Source organism: Tachysurus fulvidraco, chromosome 7, assembly GCF_022655615.1.
Source record: "Tachysurus fulvidraco isolate hzauxx_2018 chromosome 7, HZAU_PFXX_2.0, whole genome shotgun sequence".
In the NCBI taxonomy this organism is placed as follows: domain Eukaryota; kingdom Metazoa; phylum Chordata; class Actinopteri; order Siluriformes; family Bagridae; genus Tachysurus; species Tachysurus fulvidraco.
Genome location: NC_062524.1, coordinates 5,865,002 through 5,883,171, shown reverse-complemented (window position 1 = coordinate 5,883,171; position 18,170 = coordinate 5,865,002). Strand labels below are relative to the sequence as shown.

The 18,170-nt window shown below is 38.8% G+C and overlaps 1 protein-coding gene across 8 annotated transcripts in view; it reads left to right on the top strand.

The window, feature by feature from the left end:
* Positions 1-18,170, top strand: part of gabbr1b (gamma-aminobutyric acid (GABA) B receptor, 1b) — a 110,546-nt gene that overhangs the window by 26,918 nt on the left and 65,458 nt on the right. For 6 of the 8 annotated variants that reach the window (XM_047816135.1, XM_047816138.1, XM_047816137.1 and 3 more), the window contains exons 2-6: positions 4,012-4,095; positions 7,375-7,439; positions 7,519-7,657; positions 9,898-10,083; positions 10,241-10,258. In XM_047816135.1, coding sequence (XP_047672091.1) covers positions 4,020-4,095; positions 7,375-7,439; positions 7,519-7,657; positions 9,898-10,083; positions 10,241-10,258 — 484 coding nt within the window. In that variant the 5' untranslated portion in view covers positions 4,012-4,019. Of the gene's footprint in view, positions 1-4,011; positions 4,096-7,374; positions 7,440-7,518; positions 7,658-7,903; positions 10,084-10,240; positions 10,259-18,170 lie in introns of those variants that run through there. The other 2 variants (XM_047816141.1, XM_047816140.1) reach the window with 2 other exon arrangements.

Below are 18,170 nucleotides of genomic sequence, written 5' to 3'. Positions count from 1 at the left end.
TCTCACACTTGCCTGTTTTTATCATCCCTCATCATAGCACACACACAGTTTAATCAAAAAAAAGAAACACATGAGATGAGAAAACAATGGTCTGTGGAAATCATTCATCTAGTCCACTGCGTCCCTCTCACTGGGAACGGTTTGTGCTGAAACACCTCTGAGTCACAGCACAGCTGGGTGGAGATGGAATATGGATGAGCGGGTGTCACCGAGCTCTGTTCCACACGAGGGAAGACGGCTAGCGGAGGATGACTCATTCGGAGGGTAGTGAGAACGCCGATGAGGAGCTGGAAGTGGGGCGGGAGAATTTGGGGAGATCAAAGCGGGTGTATTCTTCTCCTTTCTCATTTCTCTCTTCTATCTTGCACTCTGTGTCTCTTCTCTGTTGGTGATATTTTAAACCCTAGCTCTCTCTCTCTCTCTCTCTCTCTCTCTCTCTCTCTCTCTCTCTCTCTCTCTCTCTCTCTCTCTCTCTCTCTCCTCTTACTGTATTCGTATTTCACACTTGTTCCCTTTCAACTCTTTACGTTTCTCCCTTCCTGTCTGTTCTGTCTCACTTTCTCTCAGGTCAGTCAGTCAGTCAATCTTTGATTTGGCATTTTGTAGCATTTCTTTAATAGTATACGGAATGACTGAGTGGCACTGTGGGTTGTGCTGTTACAGAAAAATCATCAACTACGAAGTTCCAGTAACAATTCTCCCAAAGTGTTTTATTCCTCTTATATCACAGCAACACTAGTATTTTAAAAAAATAATTAAAGAATGAAACGCCTTGCTTTTTATTCATCCTCAAAACAATAATGTTCCCGTTATCACTTACATTAAAGCCTAAACTTTATAACATTATATAACTGTCATTTTATCACAATCCTCTCCTTTCATCAAAATATATACTGTAGCTTGTAACGTTTTGGGAAACATACTGATTTTCTCACTGTGGAATCCAGTTACAGTTACCCATTTTACCAGTACACTGATGTTCAAGAGTGGTCGAAGGTAAAGACCTACATTTCAGAGGCTTATAAACCAACACTTGGCAGCAGAACGGGTTAGACTTTACCATTTACCATTTACGTACATTTACTTACTTTGAAGATACAAACATCTGTGTGAAAAAAATAACCTTTTTTGTTTTGCAGATTTTTTTTAAGATCCTTTCCTGCTCAGCATGGATGTAAACAGTGGTTATTATCATAATCTTACTGTATAAAGTCTAATTTGATTTTGTCTCAGTTTTCCCTGCATCGCTGCTCTAATCATTTGTTAAAATATGTCTAAAGGCTTGTCTAAGACTGACATCTTAATTAATCGCAGGTCATTAGAAACAAGAAACACATCGCCCTTTTTTATGACCTTTAAAAACCTTCGATGTTGTCGATCACTCGGTGTTGAAAAGGTTGTCAGCCACTGGGACGACTTCAGGAAGTTTTATGAGTTGAATCTCGGATTTAGGATTAAATCAAAGGAGTGTTGTTTGATTTTTGAGATGATTTCCATGAACCCACTTTTCATCGTCTTACAATGTGATTTTTTTTTTGTCTCTCACTATAATTATGTTCTTTAACGGTTACTTAACGTTACCCTTATAACAGAGAATAGTGGAATCTGATAGAAAGCACGATGGAGCGTGACACTTGGGAAATACCACACAGTAATTTAAGGTAGGAAAGGAAAGATTCCAAGGGGAGAAGCACAACACAGTCTATTTAACAAGAACAAACAGAGACAACTGAGCACCGTAGAACTCTGAGAGAGAAGTACTCGGCGGCTTGGCTTCATAAATGGGTACAGCACACAGAAATACATGAGTTTTTATTGCCTTATGAATGAGGAACCGGTGCATGTCATATCCTCTCACTGCACTGATCAGCCGTAGCATCATTATGGGAATCTTGTGCTTTGTTTTTTTTTTCCTCTGGCTCCTCAGATTGCTCCCCGGTGTGTATGTGGCTTGTGAAAGTACTTCTCCCTTAAATGTCTACTCTTAACTATGCTGGTGAAAGTATACTATACACCCAGGGTTGGAAAGTGGATTATAGAGTTGTTCTGTATTCATTTGTTTATTCCTTATTTTGTATAAATTGTTCAGCTCCTCCTGAATAGTGTAGACAAATGTGGACGAACGTTATTTACGCTGCCTGTTGTAATGACTTACAATCCACGGACCGTAGGTCAGAAGATGGACGTAGTTTGACGGGTAAACAGACAGACTTGCCTGCGAACTGAACTCCTGCTTTAAAGGTGTTCTTCATGTTGTCAATTTTCCTGCCACTGTTTATGTTCTGATGCTCATTTGAGCAGGGTAAAGGCTCGGTTTCACGTCCATTTGTTTCTCACCGCTCTACTGCAGTCTCCACTGCTATTTTTGGCTACTGACTTGAAGAAGAAGGGTTGAATCCCTCTGCACATTGCAGTCTGCGGTGACATGATGCAGGAGTTTATTCTTGTTTTGCTATGAGGCTATGGCCAGTAAACTATGTGAAAAAATGTATTATAATATCTGTGTTAACTGGTGCTCAGAAGGCCTTACAGAATCCGACCCTGATTGAAGACCCTGCACCTGATCTTGGTGACTATAATGATCTGCAGAGATCTTTACTGCAATCTTCTCCTGCAGCTCAGGCAAACGTCCTTCTCCACTGCACTACAGTCTTTCTTTCCTTGTTACTTGCATCAGCCTTGCTCAGTGGTTTAGTCTGTACTGGGTGTAGGTGGTAGGTTGGGTGCTGTGGTGTAGGTCATGTGGCTATCTCATCCTCCACCACTCACCAGCTCATGATTGATGCTCTCTTTAAATCTGGTATTAAAGGCTATCAGCCTTTTGTGGTTCTCTTCTGCCAGGATCTGGAAAGCTGCCATATATTTTCATCCAGGTTCGGGTCAGTCCTCACTCTGCCCCACTTTCACTGACTGAATGATCAAAAACACAACAGGAGGGTGAAAGATTCCATCAGCCACACACTGGATCTTATTGATCTCACAGTGTTGTAATCCATGGCACCCTGGATCGAACGCTGTATGAACGGTGTGATGTGATCATTTGCTTCAAATCGGGCCACAAACCAGTGTTTTGAATGAGCATTCATATGAATGAGCAACAGTTCACATGATCTTCACATTTACATATTTGCCTGACAATACTGTAACCCCAGGGTACATTCCCACATCAAGCCCAATGTTTCTGGGATAGACACTAGACCCACTAGACCCTGAGCAGGATAAAGCTGTAACAGAAAATTAATGACTGAATGAATTAATGAAAAGGTTATCCAAAAGAAAGGAAGCGCTTTGCCCAAGAACCACACAGGCCAGCTTCAATACCAGGATTTAAACACTCAGCATCCTGGAGCCTAAAATGCTGTGCCACCACTGCTCACAGCAATCAATCTATCAATCAATCACAGCTCTATTATCATCTAAATGAGCAACAGAATGATTTCCCTCATTTCCCTTTTCCCTCATTTAATTATACATGCTAAGCTAGTTGATAAATCATTTACATGTGTTCATTTGGCTGACACCTTTATCCAAAATAACTTAGATTTTAAGCCGAACATTTAAAGGTTAAGTGCCAAGCAGTGGTTTTCTAACGGCTCTGGTGTTTAATCTCACACACCGAGCCATCGTTTGCTCACAACATTAAACAAACGAGCTACAAAATGACGGCAGTTTGTGGCGATGTGTTATTTCTTTTCACTGTCATGATAGCCATGACAGTCTGATTTCTTGTTGTGTGCCTGATGACGCTATTGTGATTTGATTTTAGCTTTCCATTTTACGTCGTGTTGATGTGTCCTTTTATGTGCGTTTTATAGCAGCCTTTTTCTTCCAATAAGACTTCTTCCAATAAGAATACCGAAACAGGCTGACAAAATCAACTGATATTATCTGACAGGTTTTAGAACCTTCACACAGCAGTGCACTTTAATTACTGGATTTCAGATGCGTCCGAAAGATAATCATCTTAATTCTTCTCTCTATCTCTCTCTTCTTCTGTATCTTTGTCTGCAGGTGGAGGCATGACGCTATTATTTTTTCATGTGATAATATTCATGTTCGACTCCTTCGCTGAGGCTTCACACAATACCTCTGCAGGTATGAACATTTCTTTCTAAGTGTGAGTGTATATATATACAGTATAAAATACTTAACTATTTTCATCCATGTACCTTTGTTTTCCCTGGACGTCTAAGCTCCCATTCTCCAGTTGAATTAGTGTGCATCTGAAAACAGGAAATTTCGATCACGTTCTTTCAGACGTGCCCTAATTGGCTGCTTCCTATCTCAAACACTGCAGGCCTGGCAAGGCTGTTTCGTCCATTTAGCTCAACTAATGAATCACAATATCAACAGTATTAAGCCACTGAAAGCCTTTATATATATATACGAATACATCAGCGGGTATGTAAATCATTTATTGCATAATATTTACACAGAATGCCAAAGGCACTATATTTATGTAAATCTGTCTGTTCTTGTCAATGGTTCTACACGATTTGCTACAATGCTGACATTTATAGCAATAACAGTGCTATAAACATGATCATTTAGATGCTTTTTTTAATATCCTTGCTACTTTTTTGCTCCTTGGAACAAAATACTCTTTTTAAAAAACACAAAGCTGCTTTATATGCTTGCATACATTAGCACTTTTACTTACAAACATGCACACACCTCCACACTCACTGGCCTCTTCTGGCCACTGGTGCTGGACTAGATGATTACTGTAATTAGTTGGTGACACATAAGGTGAGCGAGGCTGTAATAACAGACTAAAGCAGCTATTACTTCCGCACTCTTAGTGCGATGGAAACCTGAGAGCCTCAGGGAAATGCTGCCATTTACCGGACCGCATGATATTTTAGCGTCCTGTACATGCTCTGTTATTATGTACAGCTCTCTTATCCAGAATCAATTTCCCCATCTGATTTATTAATCTGGTTTTAGTGGTTTGCTACATTCGCCGGATGAAACATAGGCTCCTCTTTCAATTACGGCAGAGCCATGGGCATAGCAGTCCTTACTCATTTGGCTTTATGGCTTTGGTAAAACTCAGTGCCTCCACTCACAGCTGTCATTTTTTTATTCACGATCCATACAAGAGTGGATTTTAAGATAAAGTGCTCCACCTGCTGCTCAGTACACACACTACGCAGGCTTTCCATATATCCCTCCACGTTTGGTTGAATTGAGAGATGTTTTTCGATGCAGTCTTCGAGGAAGGTGCACTTTATGTGCCGTATTTCTGTATCAAACATGTCTGAACCCAGTGATACCAAACACTGAGTACCTGAAAGCATGGCGATAACTAGCTGTGAGTACACATGTCTAGTGACGTATCACTAAACGGGTCACTAGACCTCTGTACCTAGGTAGTTTTGGAAAAAAAAATGTGCTAGGAGGAAAAATCTGCTATTTTTATTTATTTTTTTAGTTAAAATGTAGAAACTAGTACAATTTACATGCACAATTGCTTATACTATAAGTAACAGTACAAACCTTTTCTCTAGAGAAGGTTGTTCTTTAACAACAGTCCCATTAATATGTAAATAGACTGTAATACACAAGCCAATGAACATTTCATCTATTTTCGTGTACAAATAATAAACAATTTGTTACTGTTAGGATTTCTGCTTTGTTGTTCTTTAAAAGGAAATCAGGTCGCTGTGACGGTTTTGCAAAATATGCAAGAAAGAAATGCTGTGTAAGAAATTGTGATGTCTTAAAAAAAACAAAACAGTACATTCATGCAAAGGAGCTCTTATATCTTGTGTGAATTTGATTCACTGTGGAATTTTTTTGAAGAATATAGAAATATAGGCACTAACTTAAAAAAGAACTGAAATGTCCAATTTCCTTTTTTTTGGAAGCTGAAATAAGCAGATAATTAAAATATTTAACTGAATAAAATGAAACTCGGAATCAGAGCTGAGTATGAAAGGTTAAAATGAGAAGATAACAGAGATAAGAAATAAGGAATTAATATATAGATTTGGCATTAAATACTACAATTCTGATTCCCATCAGTAATGCTGGATCATTTATGCACGAAACTGAAATTTTTATATTGGCACCTGCTCAAGCACTCAGTCAACTAATTTATACCCAGCAGTGTAAAAAACACAATCATGTCTCCCTCAAGCACACACGAGTGTTAATGAAGGTTTACGCTAATTAAACATTATTTCAGAGCCTGTATGCAGTATGGTGTCCCACAAGGTTTTGATTTAGGGCTTGAATCGTTTTCTGTTTCCTAATATACTTGTCGCAAATATACATCTGCAGGGCTCTCAAGTTTTGAAGACAGGCAAGAGTGATATATTTTAAATATGTCTAGCCCTCTAAATATTAATCCTCCAAATATTAATCCTAAATATGATAATTCTATGTATGCTAATCCTACAAATGCTAATTTTACATGTGATAATTCTACATATGGTTATTTTACATATACAAATATATATATGTGTGTGTGTGTGCAAATTTTTCATGATAATAAGACATATAAGCGTAGGCAGTGGTGGCTCAACTGATTAAGGCTCTGGGTTGTTGATCGGAGGATCGGGATTCAAGTCCCAGCACAAGCTGCCACTGCTGGGCCCTGCTATAGGGGCACTGTATCATAGCTGCCCCTGCACTCTGGCCCCAAACTCCTCAGTTGGGGTATGTGAAAAAAAGAATTCCGCTGTGCTGTAATGTATATGTGGCGGTAATAAAGGCTTCTATGCCCCGTTCTGTTCTGTTCTGTTCTGTTCTAATCCCACATATTATACATATCCTGGCTTGGGGGCACGGTGGCTTAGTGGGTAGCACATTCGCCTCACACCTCCAGGGTCGGGGTTCGATTCCCGCCTCCACCTTGTGTGTGTGGAGTTTGCATGTTCTCCCCGTGCCTCGGGGGTTTCCTCCGGATACTCCGGTTTCCTCCCCCGGTCCAAAGACATGCATGGTAGGTTGATTGGCATCTCTGGAAAAATTGTCCGTAGTGTGTGATTGCGTGAGTGAATGAGAGTGTGTGTGTGCCCTGCGATGGGTTGGCACTCCGTCCAGGGTGTATCCTGCCTTGATGCCCGATGACGCCTGAGATAGGCACAGGCTACCCGTGACCCGAGGTAGTTTGGATAAGCGGTAGAAAATGAATGAATAAATGAATGTTCCTGGCTCATTGACTCAAATGTTTGGCTTATGCTGTTAAAAGCTTTGAATAATTTAGCTTTCGTCTAAATTATTAGAACATATACTTTTTTTCGTTTAATAGTATGAGATAATACATACACTGTACAAAACGTTTAAACATAACAGATTGCAGATAAAGATCCAGATGTCTCAGGATCTGAAAGAGCTCTAATACGTTGTCACTGTCTTTTCCCGCAGGCTGCGTTATCATTCGTCCACCCAGAGATGGAGGGATAAGATACAGAGGCCTGACTCAAGAGCAGGTTACCTTTGTACCATGTTTGTTTATTCTTCATGCATGTGTTTAGATGTAGTGTATCACCAGCGTGTGTTGTGTTACAGATCCGCAGCGTACAGGTCTTACCAGTGGACTATGAGATCGAATATATCTGCCGGGCCAACCGGGTCATCGTAGGGCCTAAGGTCAGGAAATGTCTTCCTGATGGCAGCTGGACTGATCTCAGTCAGCGCAGCAAGTGCTGTAAGCTTTGTGTTTCTTGTTTTCTGCTTACTTTCTCTGAGAAATTATGCTAAATCTATCCAAGCCTCAAATAAGAAAGATACACAAGAAATCTACACAAATATGACACATTTTGGTACGATGAGTGAGTACCAAATGAGTAAGTGAGTTCATCATCCATAAACATTTAGTGTGGCAGACATTTTTATTTCTAGGATAACTCGATCGCAGCCAAGTGGTGTCAGACGTATATTTTTGTCTCCGCAGCTGCCGGAGGTCGTGTTGAAAATGCTTCCTTTCGGCTCCTGTTTTCATTTACATGCATATTGAAGCATGTGATTTGCCAACAAAAACTGAGAGACCCATAATTCATTTATAGATGTCAAGCTCGTACACAGCTCTGGGCTGGAGTCTGTTTCGGGTGTTGCGTCATGGCAACTCGCCAACGTTAGAAATAACGCAGAGGGAACTGGCGAAGAGATAATTAGATGGTTAGGATTAGTATGACAGTAATTCAAAGAGATGAGTTTAGAGACGAGGTATTGGACTGGATGGGTAGTGCTCTAGACTCACAGCTCCTGGTTTCGACTCTCCAAATGCTACTTTCTTTTGGGTTCTCTGGATTCTTCCCACCTCCAAAAACATGCTATTAGGTTAACTGGCAGTTCTAAATTGTTTGTGTGTAGGAATGGTGTCAGGTGTGGATGCTACAGTAGAAACAAAATCCAGACCCAAATGCATGGATAGAAGACAGACATGGGTTTTATTATTAAAAATCACAAAACCACTAGACACTAGTTAAACACTGGTTAACAAGACACAAGAAAAAGGAATCAGCAAACCATGTCAGACAACAGGTATAAATAGGGGAGGTAATTAGTGAAACATAAGAATCAGGTGTGCTATAGCAAGAACAGGCTAAGGATATGGTGGAGCAAACACACCTGAAAACACGAAACATAAACAAACCCCTCCTGGATCACCCCTAGTGTTCTGGCAGGGAATTGTCCAAGCTATTATGACACATGGTTCTCATTTGATCTGAAATGAGATTGTTCCTCTGACAAGCTTATCCATGACCCTGTCCAGTGATTTTGATATTGATGATGATTCTGTCCTGTTGCTCTGAATAACTTTGTGAAGTGTGTTTTCTTCTCCAACCACATATATGTAATCATGTTATCACTGTGTTAATAAAAATGTCTTGTTCTTCATCATGACAGACATGAACTTCCTTGAGGTTTAGAGTACATTAAACATGAATATCTGTTAAACATCAATTGCTTAATACAGTGCATTTTACCAGTGTTAGTAATAACATCAGTGTAATGCTATTTTTATTTATTTTTTTGTTGCTATTTTTTAATAATTATATGTTCAACAGCAATCTGTTTAATCGTACAGATGACTTACCATTACTGCAGGTGTAAAAAAAAATACTTCATTAATGACAGGCAGATATTCTTCCTCTAGCTCTTCCTCTATTTCATTCAGCTATATGAGCATTAGTGAGATCAGACACTGATGATGTAAAAGTGAGGAGGTCTGAGGTTCAGTCAGTGTTCCAGTTCATCCTAAAGATGTTTGTTGGGGTTGAGACAGAGTCAGGACTCTATGCAGGATACTCAAGTTCTTCCACTTCCAAAGAGTGTTAAGGTAACACGCAATATCATGGAGCTCAGGGACTTGTGCACAGGGGAGTGGTCAAGCTGGAACACTGTTTGAGTCTTTTAGTTCCAGTGAAGGAACATTGAACAGCTACAGCTTACAAGACGTTTAAGATAATTGTGTGCTTCTAACTTTGTTGGGAACAATCTGGGGAACAACCACATATGAGTGTGATGGTCAGGTGTCCAGAAGGGTTCAGAAAACAAATCCAAAAGGAGTTCAGCAGTCCAAGGCAATCAGAACTCACAAATGAAGACAGAAGCAAAAGTCATAGTATTAATAGCAACAGGTAGAAATACACATGCCAAGAAGTTGCACATATTAGTTTGGACACTGAACAAATGAGGTCTAACAGGTGAGCTTATAACATCTGGATAATGTTCAGTAGATCTAATGTCCAGAATGAAAGAAGAGGTAGCTTTGTGGTGGCTGATAGTTCAGTAGTGGATTTAGATGTGTAAGTTGAGACAACAGTACCACAATATCACATTATAACACATGAGAAGTTTTCAGAGAAAAAGAAAGAGAGAGAGAGAGAGAGAGAGTGTGTGTGTGTGTGTGTGTGTGTGTGTGTGTGTGTGTGTGTGTGTCAGTACTTCCATGTGCACAGGTGTGGACATCTCTGGAGAACGGACGTGTAGTAGTGTCCCCACCTGGCCCGGCAGTCGAGGGCACCGTCCTGAGATACAGCTGTCTAAATGGCTTCATCCTCGAGGGCAGGAACACAACGCAGTGCAACAAACAGGGCACGTGGGACTCACCCAAACCCACCTGCCGCTGTGAGTTTTAACCTGTGTGTGTGTGTGTGTGTGTGTGTGTGTGTGTGTGTGTGTGTGTGTGTGTGTGTGTGTGTGTGTCTTTTAACTTCAGAATTCTTTTATTTTCAAAATGTTCATTTATTACTTCTGTTTTATTTCCTTCTTTCTTTTAATACAGACAACAGACACTACACAGGTAAGAGCTTGAGATTATTTAATCCATTTGAATTTACAGCCAGGCCACTGAGAGCAAAACATTGATGTGATTTAACATTTACTAATATTTTCACTGTTGCTTTTATTCAATCTCACTCTCACTCATTTTCTACCGCTTTATCCGAACTACCTCGGGCCACGGGGAGCCTGTGCCTATCTCAGGCGTCATCGGGCATCAAGGCAGCTTTTATTCAAAGCATTTAAAATTCAGGGGTTAATTCGTATATGTAAGGAATTCAGAGTGTTTTAAGACATTCCACTATTTTAATTGCTTTAAGAATTGATATCAAAATTTAAGATTATTTTTAAATGCCACAAAAAAGGAATCAACTTTAACAAATCCACATTTATTCAAATAAAACTTGGCTAAATGTGAAATATCAGGAGCTGGTAGCTCTTTCTGCCAGAAGAGGGCAGTGTTGAGTTTTAAAATGGTGATTTATTAAGTCTTTTCCTAGGTGGCAGTATGACTCCATAAAGGTTTTATTCTGTACCTGTTTTATCAGTTTGTTTCATTTCTGCTTTTAAATGAGATTTACATGAATACACACAAACTATGATAATTAAATTATTATTTTGATAATTAAATAATAATAAATAAATAATAAATATCAAAATTATTTAAGAAAATACTATCGCTTGAAACGAGGAAATCTCATGATGTGTCTAATGTTTTAGCAGAGTCATAGGTTTATTATTTATTTTTCTACAAATCTGACATTTCCGGAAGATTATAATATAATATAATATAATATAATATAATATAATATAATATAATATAATATAATATAATATCATGGTGGTTAGTACAGAAAAAGTCGAGTGCAGTACCGGTGTTGTGTCTAATGGGGGCAGTGTTGAGCTGGTAAAAACATAACACATTGAAGTCAGTGAATGCCTTACTGTTCAAAAATATATTAGATATTAACTGCATGAACAGAATTTATGGTATAAAATATGTACAAAAATATTACGTTCTAAGAAATACAGTGTACAAAACAGATTAATATTGACAGTTAAGAAATATTTATGTTTCATGATTTAGTTATTTCCTTATTTTATAAATATATATATATACTATGTTTGTATAGCTAGTTTGTGACAATGCCTTCTGTTTAAAATGCTATGAAAACAATATTGAATTAAATTCACTGACAATCCGAAATGTTTCCTTTCCCAGTTCATCCTTTACTATTGAACCTTCGAGTAAAATGAATTTATCTAAGAGGAAATTAAATTTTCTTTTCTATGCTGTCATGATGGCAGACAGACAGACAGACACACAGGTTTTTGGCTTTTATTAAACAAACAAACAAAAAAAAAACACTCAGACGAACAAACAAAACAGATATTCAGTCAGATCCAGAGACAGGCTAAGTGTCAGGATATTTGTAAACAGGACTGAATTAGACAAAGCTAATGGAATAATGAGGTACAAAATAAAACCTCAGTCAAAACAAAGAGACAAGCTGGCAGAGTACAAAGGCTTGGAAATGTCACACACTCCAGCTTTGACTGAGACTTCACAAACTCAGGGATATTTATGGGAGAGTGGGTGAGTGTGGAGTGTGGAAATCTGTGAATAACAAGTGCTGGGAATTGTGGTGAGACTGCAATGACAGAACCACCTCCTCTAGTGTTATCCTGAGTTGTGGCTTCCTTCCCACTCAGAGGTGTCTCCGTATACTATGAATGATAGACACAGATGTGTGTGCTTAAAGACAGGGATCTTGTTTTAGGTTGGGAAAAGCAACATCTGCTTCAGGTTTATACAATTCCACTACTTGGACTCGGACACTGAGAGTAAGTGAGATGTGTTGCAATGGTGCTGAAATGTTGTCGGTCGAAATCGGCAAACTCTTCTCACTTTGTGGATCTTTAGGGAAGTGGGCCAATCCGCTATTACTCGACAACATCGTCTTGATTTATAACCCAGCAGCATGATTTGGGACTTCACACTTTTCTGCCTTTCTGCTAAGACGCTCTAAAACAGGCCAATTTGTTATGCTGCACGTGTTGGTCCAGGGAATTTGAGTAGATTGAAATGTCATTTTTATGGACATCCCTTTTCCCTCTTTCTGTGATGAATGCTTTAAAGACTGACCAGTCCAAAACGGCACTGCCAAGCTTTCGCAGGGTCCAGAGGTCGAACTGAAAGTCGTTAATTTTAATCCACAAATATGATGTATATTAATTTGATTGATATAAAATATTTTCATAATTTATGGAATGAAAACAGATGGTACTGGATTGTGCCGTACCTTTTAGCAAATATGATTAGTAAATGTTTAGAGGCAGCGGTAGAGGTCGTTGTTAAACAGACAGGAAGCAGTCTGATCTCAGGAACAATGCTCCACATATGGCAGCTGCTGATAACCAGCTGAATTAATACCGGTGCTGGAATGTGGATGCATCATGACCTTGACAGTGTCACTTGTGCGTCAGGCGAGGTGAATGAATTGCAGATGCCTGTATTCCATGCTAAGGTGTGTGTGTGTGTGTGTGTGTGTGTGTGTGTGTGTGTGTGAGTGCGTGTGTGTGTGTTGCATGTGTGCTGCACTGTGTGCTTCATTCCCCTCCAACAGTGTTTTCTGGGCTGATTAATGAGCATGTCAATGTCAGAGTGTGACTGTGACATTCACGCACATGTGAATGCTTATGAGGCCAGGAGAGAGTGGCAGAGGATGTCAGGGAGGAGGGAGGAAGCTGAAGACAGGAGAAAAAAGTGGATTAAGGTAACAGGTGACACAGAAGGGATGAAGAATGAGTCAGGCTCTGGGTGAAGTGGATGAACGAGAAATGAAAAGGATGATGGAAGAAATCAAAGTAGAGGCTGAAGAGAAGAGGAGAAAGAAGTCCTCGGGATGCGAGGATTAAAAAGAGAGTAGGAGTGAGCAAGCCAGAGAGAGAGAGAAAGAGGAGAGAGAGAGAGAGAGAGAGAAAGAGAGAGAGAGAGGGAGGGAGGAGGGAATAGAAAAGGAAAGGATAGGTAAGGAAAGGGAGAGGGAGATTTATGTCCTCTATCTATTTAGTAAATGATGCATTCTGGGTGTTTTGACTTGCTGGAAATTGTTTCTCAGGTTCTTATTACATTCCCTCGACTCCCACCTGTGTCTCCAGAGATTCTAGTCTTAAAAGGCAGCTCCTGTTGGTTCACATTCAGCTGTGTGCTGCCTGCCTTTCAGTCAACACCACCACCACTAACAGTATATTTTATTTATATATGGTCGTGTCTCGAGTCTTTGGTTTATGTCTGAAAGTTACATTCATATTTATGCAGGGGAAAGTTATGCGAATTCAGAAACTGGTTATATAGATGCTTATGTGTGTGAACCATTGTGATCATTAGAAGTTCCCTCATGTAGTGCACGTCTCTGGCGATGGAAGATTTTCCATTTAGTAGACAGAGTTTTTTAAATAGTGCCTAGACCAAGCACTTGCTTTTAAGCTTGAAAAGAACCAGGCATAGAAAATGTAGATTTTTTTTTCTCTTTGCTGTCAGATGTAATACAGTGGGACATAAAAGAGACAAAATAAAAACTAAAAAACAGATGAACACAGTGATATATTAATGAGAAGTATGGAGCATTTTTAAAGCAACACTGAATAGGAGTGTATTATATACATGTACATATACATGAATAGTTATGCATATAAATTCAATTCAATTCAAGTTTATTTGTATAGCGCTTTTTACAATTGCCATTGTTTCAAAGCATAATTCAGGATTAATATAAGATATTTTTAAATGTGTTTGTTTTTATCCCCAATGAACAAGTCTGAGGTGACTCAGGCAGCAGTGGCAAGGACAAAACTCCCTAGAATGGAAGGAAGGAACCTTGAGAGGAACCTGAATCAAAGGGGAACCTCATCCTCATATGGGTGACACTGGAGGGTGTGATTATAAATATACAGTCTTACAAATGTTGTATTGATGCAAAAGACCACATAGAGTTGGCATCTCCTCTTTAGTATTGCAGAGTCTAACTGGAGCTGGTAGATCTCTAGATGCCTCAGGATCCTCACAGAGTCACCCTCATCTCAGTGGAGGTTCAAAATCTTCATGGCACGCAAGATAATCGGAACTGGTACAATTTCCGTATGCCTCGGGATGGGTAGAAAGAGAGAAGCAGTGGAGAGGAATTAACGTAGCTGCTGTTTATAGTATTAACAAGTCTGATGTAATAGTGCACAATATTATGGGATGTATTATGTGTACGTCTGACTAAAGAGATGAGTTTTTAATCTACATTTAAACTGGGAAAGTGTGTCTGAGCCGCGGACACTATCAGGAAGACTATTCCAAAGTTTGGGAGCCAATTAGGAAAACGCTCTACCGCCTTTAGTAGACTTAGATATTCCGGGAACTACCAGAAGTCCTGAGTTTTGTGATCTCAGAGAGCATGAAGGATTGTAACGTGTTAGAAGACTAGTTAGATACATGGGAGCTGAACCATTAAGAGCCTTGTACGTAAGTAGCAGCAGTTTGTAATCTCTAAACTCTAAACTTTACAGGTAGCCAGTGTAGAGATGATAAAATTGGGGTTATATGATCATACTTTCTTGTCCTAGTGAGAACTCTGGCAGCTGCATTTTGGACTAACTGTAGCCTATTTATTAAATATGCAGGACAACCACCTAGTAATGCATTACAATAGTTCAGTCTAGAGGTCATGAATGCATGAACTAGCTTCTCGGCATCAGATAGAGATAAAATGTTTTTCAGCTTGGCGATATTTCTAAGGTGGATGAAGGCTGTTTTTGTAGTATGGTCTGCAATGTATGTTGCTGTATAGTATGTTGCTGTCTAGTATAACACCCAGGTCTTTCACTGTCAAGATAGTAGTAACAGTACATCCCTCTAAATCGAAGTTGAAGTGTGAGAGTTTCTGTGTACTGTTTTTTTGGACCGATAAGTAGTATTTCTGTCTTATCAGAGTTTAATGATAGAAAATTACAGCTCATTCAGTCTTTTTATCTCTTTAACGCACTTAGTTAATTTGGACGATTTAGCTTTTTCATCTGGTTTTGATGAGATAAATAACTGTGTATCATCAGCATAACAGTGGAAATTACAAGTTAAATATATAAATATATTTTAACATTCATTACAACCAGTCTGATTAAATTAATTAACATGGATTAATTAATTAATTAATTAATAAATAAGCACTTTATTCAGCAGATCCTATTATTTTATATTTCATTTGTTCAATCACACGCTTAATATCATTAAATGTGTAAACAACTTACTGATTCTGCAAGAAACTTAATCAAAGTCATGAAGCTGTAGTCTGTTTTAAAATGGTTTGAATGGTTTTAATTACAAAATTAAATTTTGTCCATGCAACTCTCTTGGGTCCTTGAGATAAGCAATGATTTTGTGCATGAGTGTCATGTTTATGCGTTTAATATTGGCTGAAAGTGGCATGCCATTGTTTTAGAGTCAATTTACAGCACAAAACATACACTTCAGCATGACATAGTGGTTAAATCTGTCATACAATGGCACTGGACTTAATACTTCAATTCACTTGTCAGTATTACAAAAGAAAAGTGGGATTAAATGCAAGGTCATGTGTAACCGAGACCCTCATCTGTTTATTTTTTAATGCAGACGCCACCCTCTGAGCTCTTTTGGGATTAAATCTTCACTACACGTGTGTAATTCGCCTAAAGTTTTTTTTCTTTTCTTTTCTTTAATATTTTTTGGTTTTTTTAACAGCACCAAAAAAATTAATGACACACCAAAAAAACCCCAAAAATGAGTCAAAGAAAAAGGGGAGGCCATGTAATATCAATGATATAAAGGCTTAAAGAAAGAGCAAATGAAAAGACAGATCACAATTAAGGGGATAGAAATTAGAATAAAAGTCCTAATATCACACAGTCAAAAACTTTAAATTCCACTGTCATATAAATGTTGGAGGAAGGGAGCCCAGACTTCTGCTTCATTAAAAGAGATCTCCTTTCAGTGTTAAAGCCGTTACTACTAACCTTAATTCTAACTCTTATCCCTAACCTTATACAAGAAATTTAGAAACAGTTTCTCCCATGAATTAGCTTCCAGTTTTTTTTTTTTAAAGAATTGGAGCAACCTCTAGCCTTCCTGGTGCAGAGGCTCATCCTGACTTGCACAAGCTGCTATTCCTGAAGCCCAAATGTCATCATTTCATCCCCAATGCCTTGATGCTAAACATGGCCCTCACCAATAGGTCAACAGATAAGCTCAGCAGGAAGTCAAAGCCCAATGCGGTAGACTTTGCGGTTTATGAAATGCCCTAGGCTCCAAAATGAACAAGATGGATTTTTTTTTAACAAAGCTTTCATCTGGAACACATTTTTTGCTTGTTAATATTGCAAAACAAAAAAGGACGATACACTGCCTGTGGAGCAGCGGTTGTTCTATCCGTACTCAGTCACTCTAGTACCCAAGGGTGGAAAGTCTGATATATTGACTTTTTTCTGATTAATAACAAGACTGTGTGTAATTAAATTCCTGCTCTTTGTATAGATTTTTGGAGAAATAGCAGAGAATAGTTGCTTGCTATGTTGGCTCATGGGAATGAACATGGGAGCTGGTGCTATTGGCTTTTTTTCAGCAGAGAACTGAGATTAGTTTGCACCCAACAGGCAGCGGGCAGCATTAGAGGATTTTAATTAACCAAAGACAAACCACAGGCTTTTTCTCCTTTTCTTTCTTTCTTCCTTCCTCCTCGATTCTTCCCCCTTCCTTACCTCCTACTGAGGGAATCACAACATGTGTTAGGTCATTATGTGGAAGCAGTTTTGCAGATGTGGTTGTGAATCATGGCAACACAAATCAATGTGGGTTTCATGTTTCACTTTAAACCCTGCCGTATGCAGAATCTATATACATATATATCTTTGTGTACACTGTAAAAATACACACAAACACGCATTGTATGTATTTGTTGCATTGTATGTATTTGTGTGCATCTTTGTGCGGGAAATATCTCTACTATTTAGAAGTGACATTCTACTATCACTTCATACATCCATCCATTCACCGGTTAGAGTTACTCTTCCAGTTTAGGGGTCTGAGAACTGCTATTATAAACAACTGAGTAACTTTTTATTTTACCCTACACATTGTTCCCAGTTCCTCTTTTAGTACCTTGGTGTCTCTAAGATTTGTCATACAGTATAACTTCTCCTGGATGTGACCGTTCTGTGGAATTGCCACATCTATCACCACTTTTCTATTATTAATGTGATCTGGAAGGTTTGTTATTACCTGTTCATTTGTCTGCAGTGGTTTAGGTTTTAATTTAGGATTGAACTTTAGGATTGATTTAAGTATTATAATATGTTTTAAAATTAGCTTAACTTCAATCTGTGCTTTGTATACAGTCTTTTTCACAGTTTTTTATTTTTGGCTGCCCACATTTGAGCCCCAAGCATACACACACACACACACACACACACACACACACACACACACACACACACACACACAGAATTATTGGCAGAAGTGTATTTTGAATGTAATCGAAAAACTTATCGACATATTAAATATCACTTTTAATATAATATAATATGATATGATATGATATAGAATTGTCAGGGATCAGCCCGAACTTTTGGCCATGTGTGTTTGTTATTGTTCCTCGTCACCTGTCTGCCCCGCCTTCGTCTGCTCCTCCCTGTCTCCACACCTGTTCCTCATTGTGTGATCATTGTCTGTTGTATAAATACGAGCCGTGTTGCCGATGGCAGCGCGGATTCATTAGTTACATTACCATACCTTAGTCATTGTTAAGTGTCATCGTTTGTATTATTTTAGTCCTCGTATTTTACTGTATTTGTCTTTATCATTTATTAAACCCCATTCCTTTGAAGCTATCCTGTGTACGGGTCCGTCTCCTTCC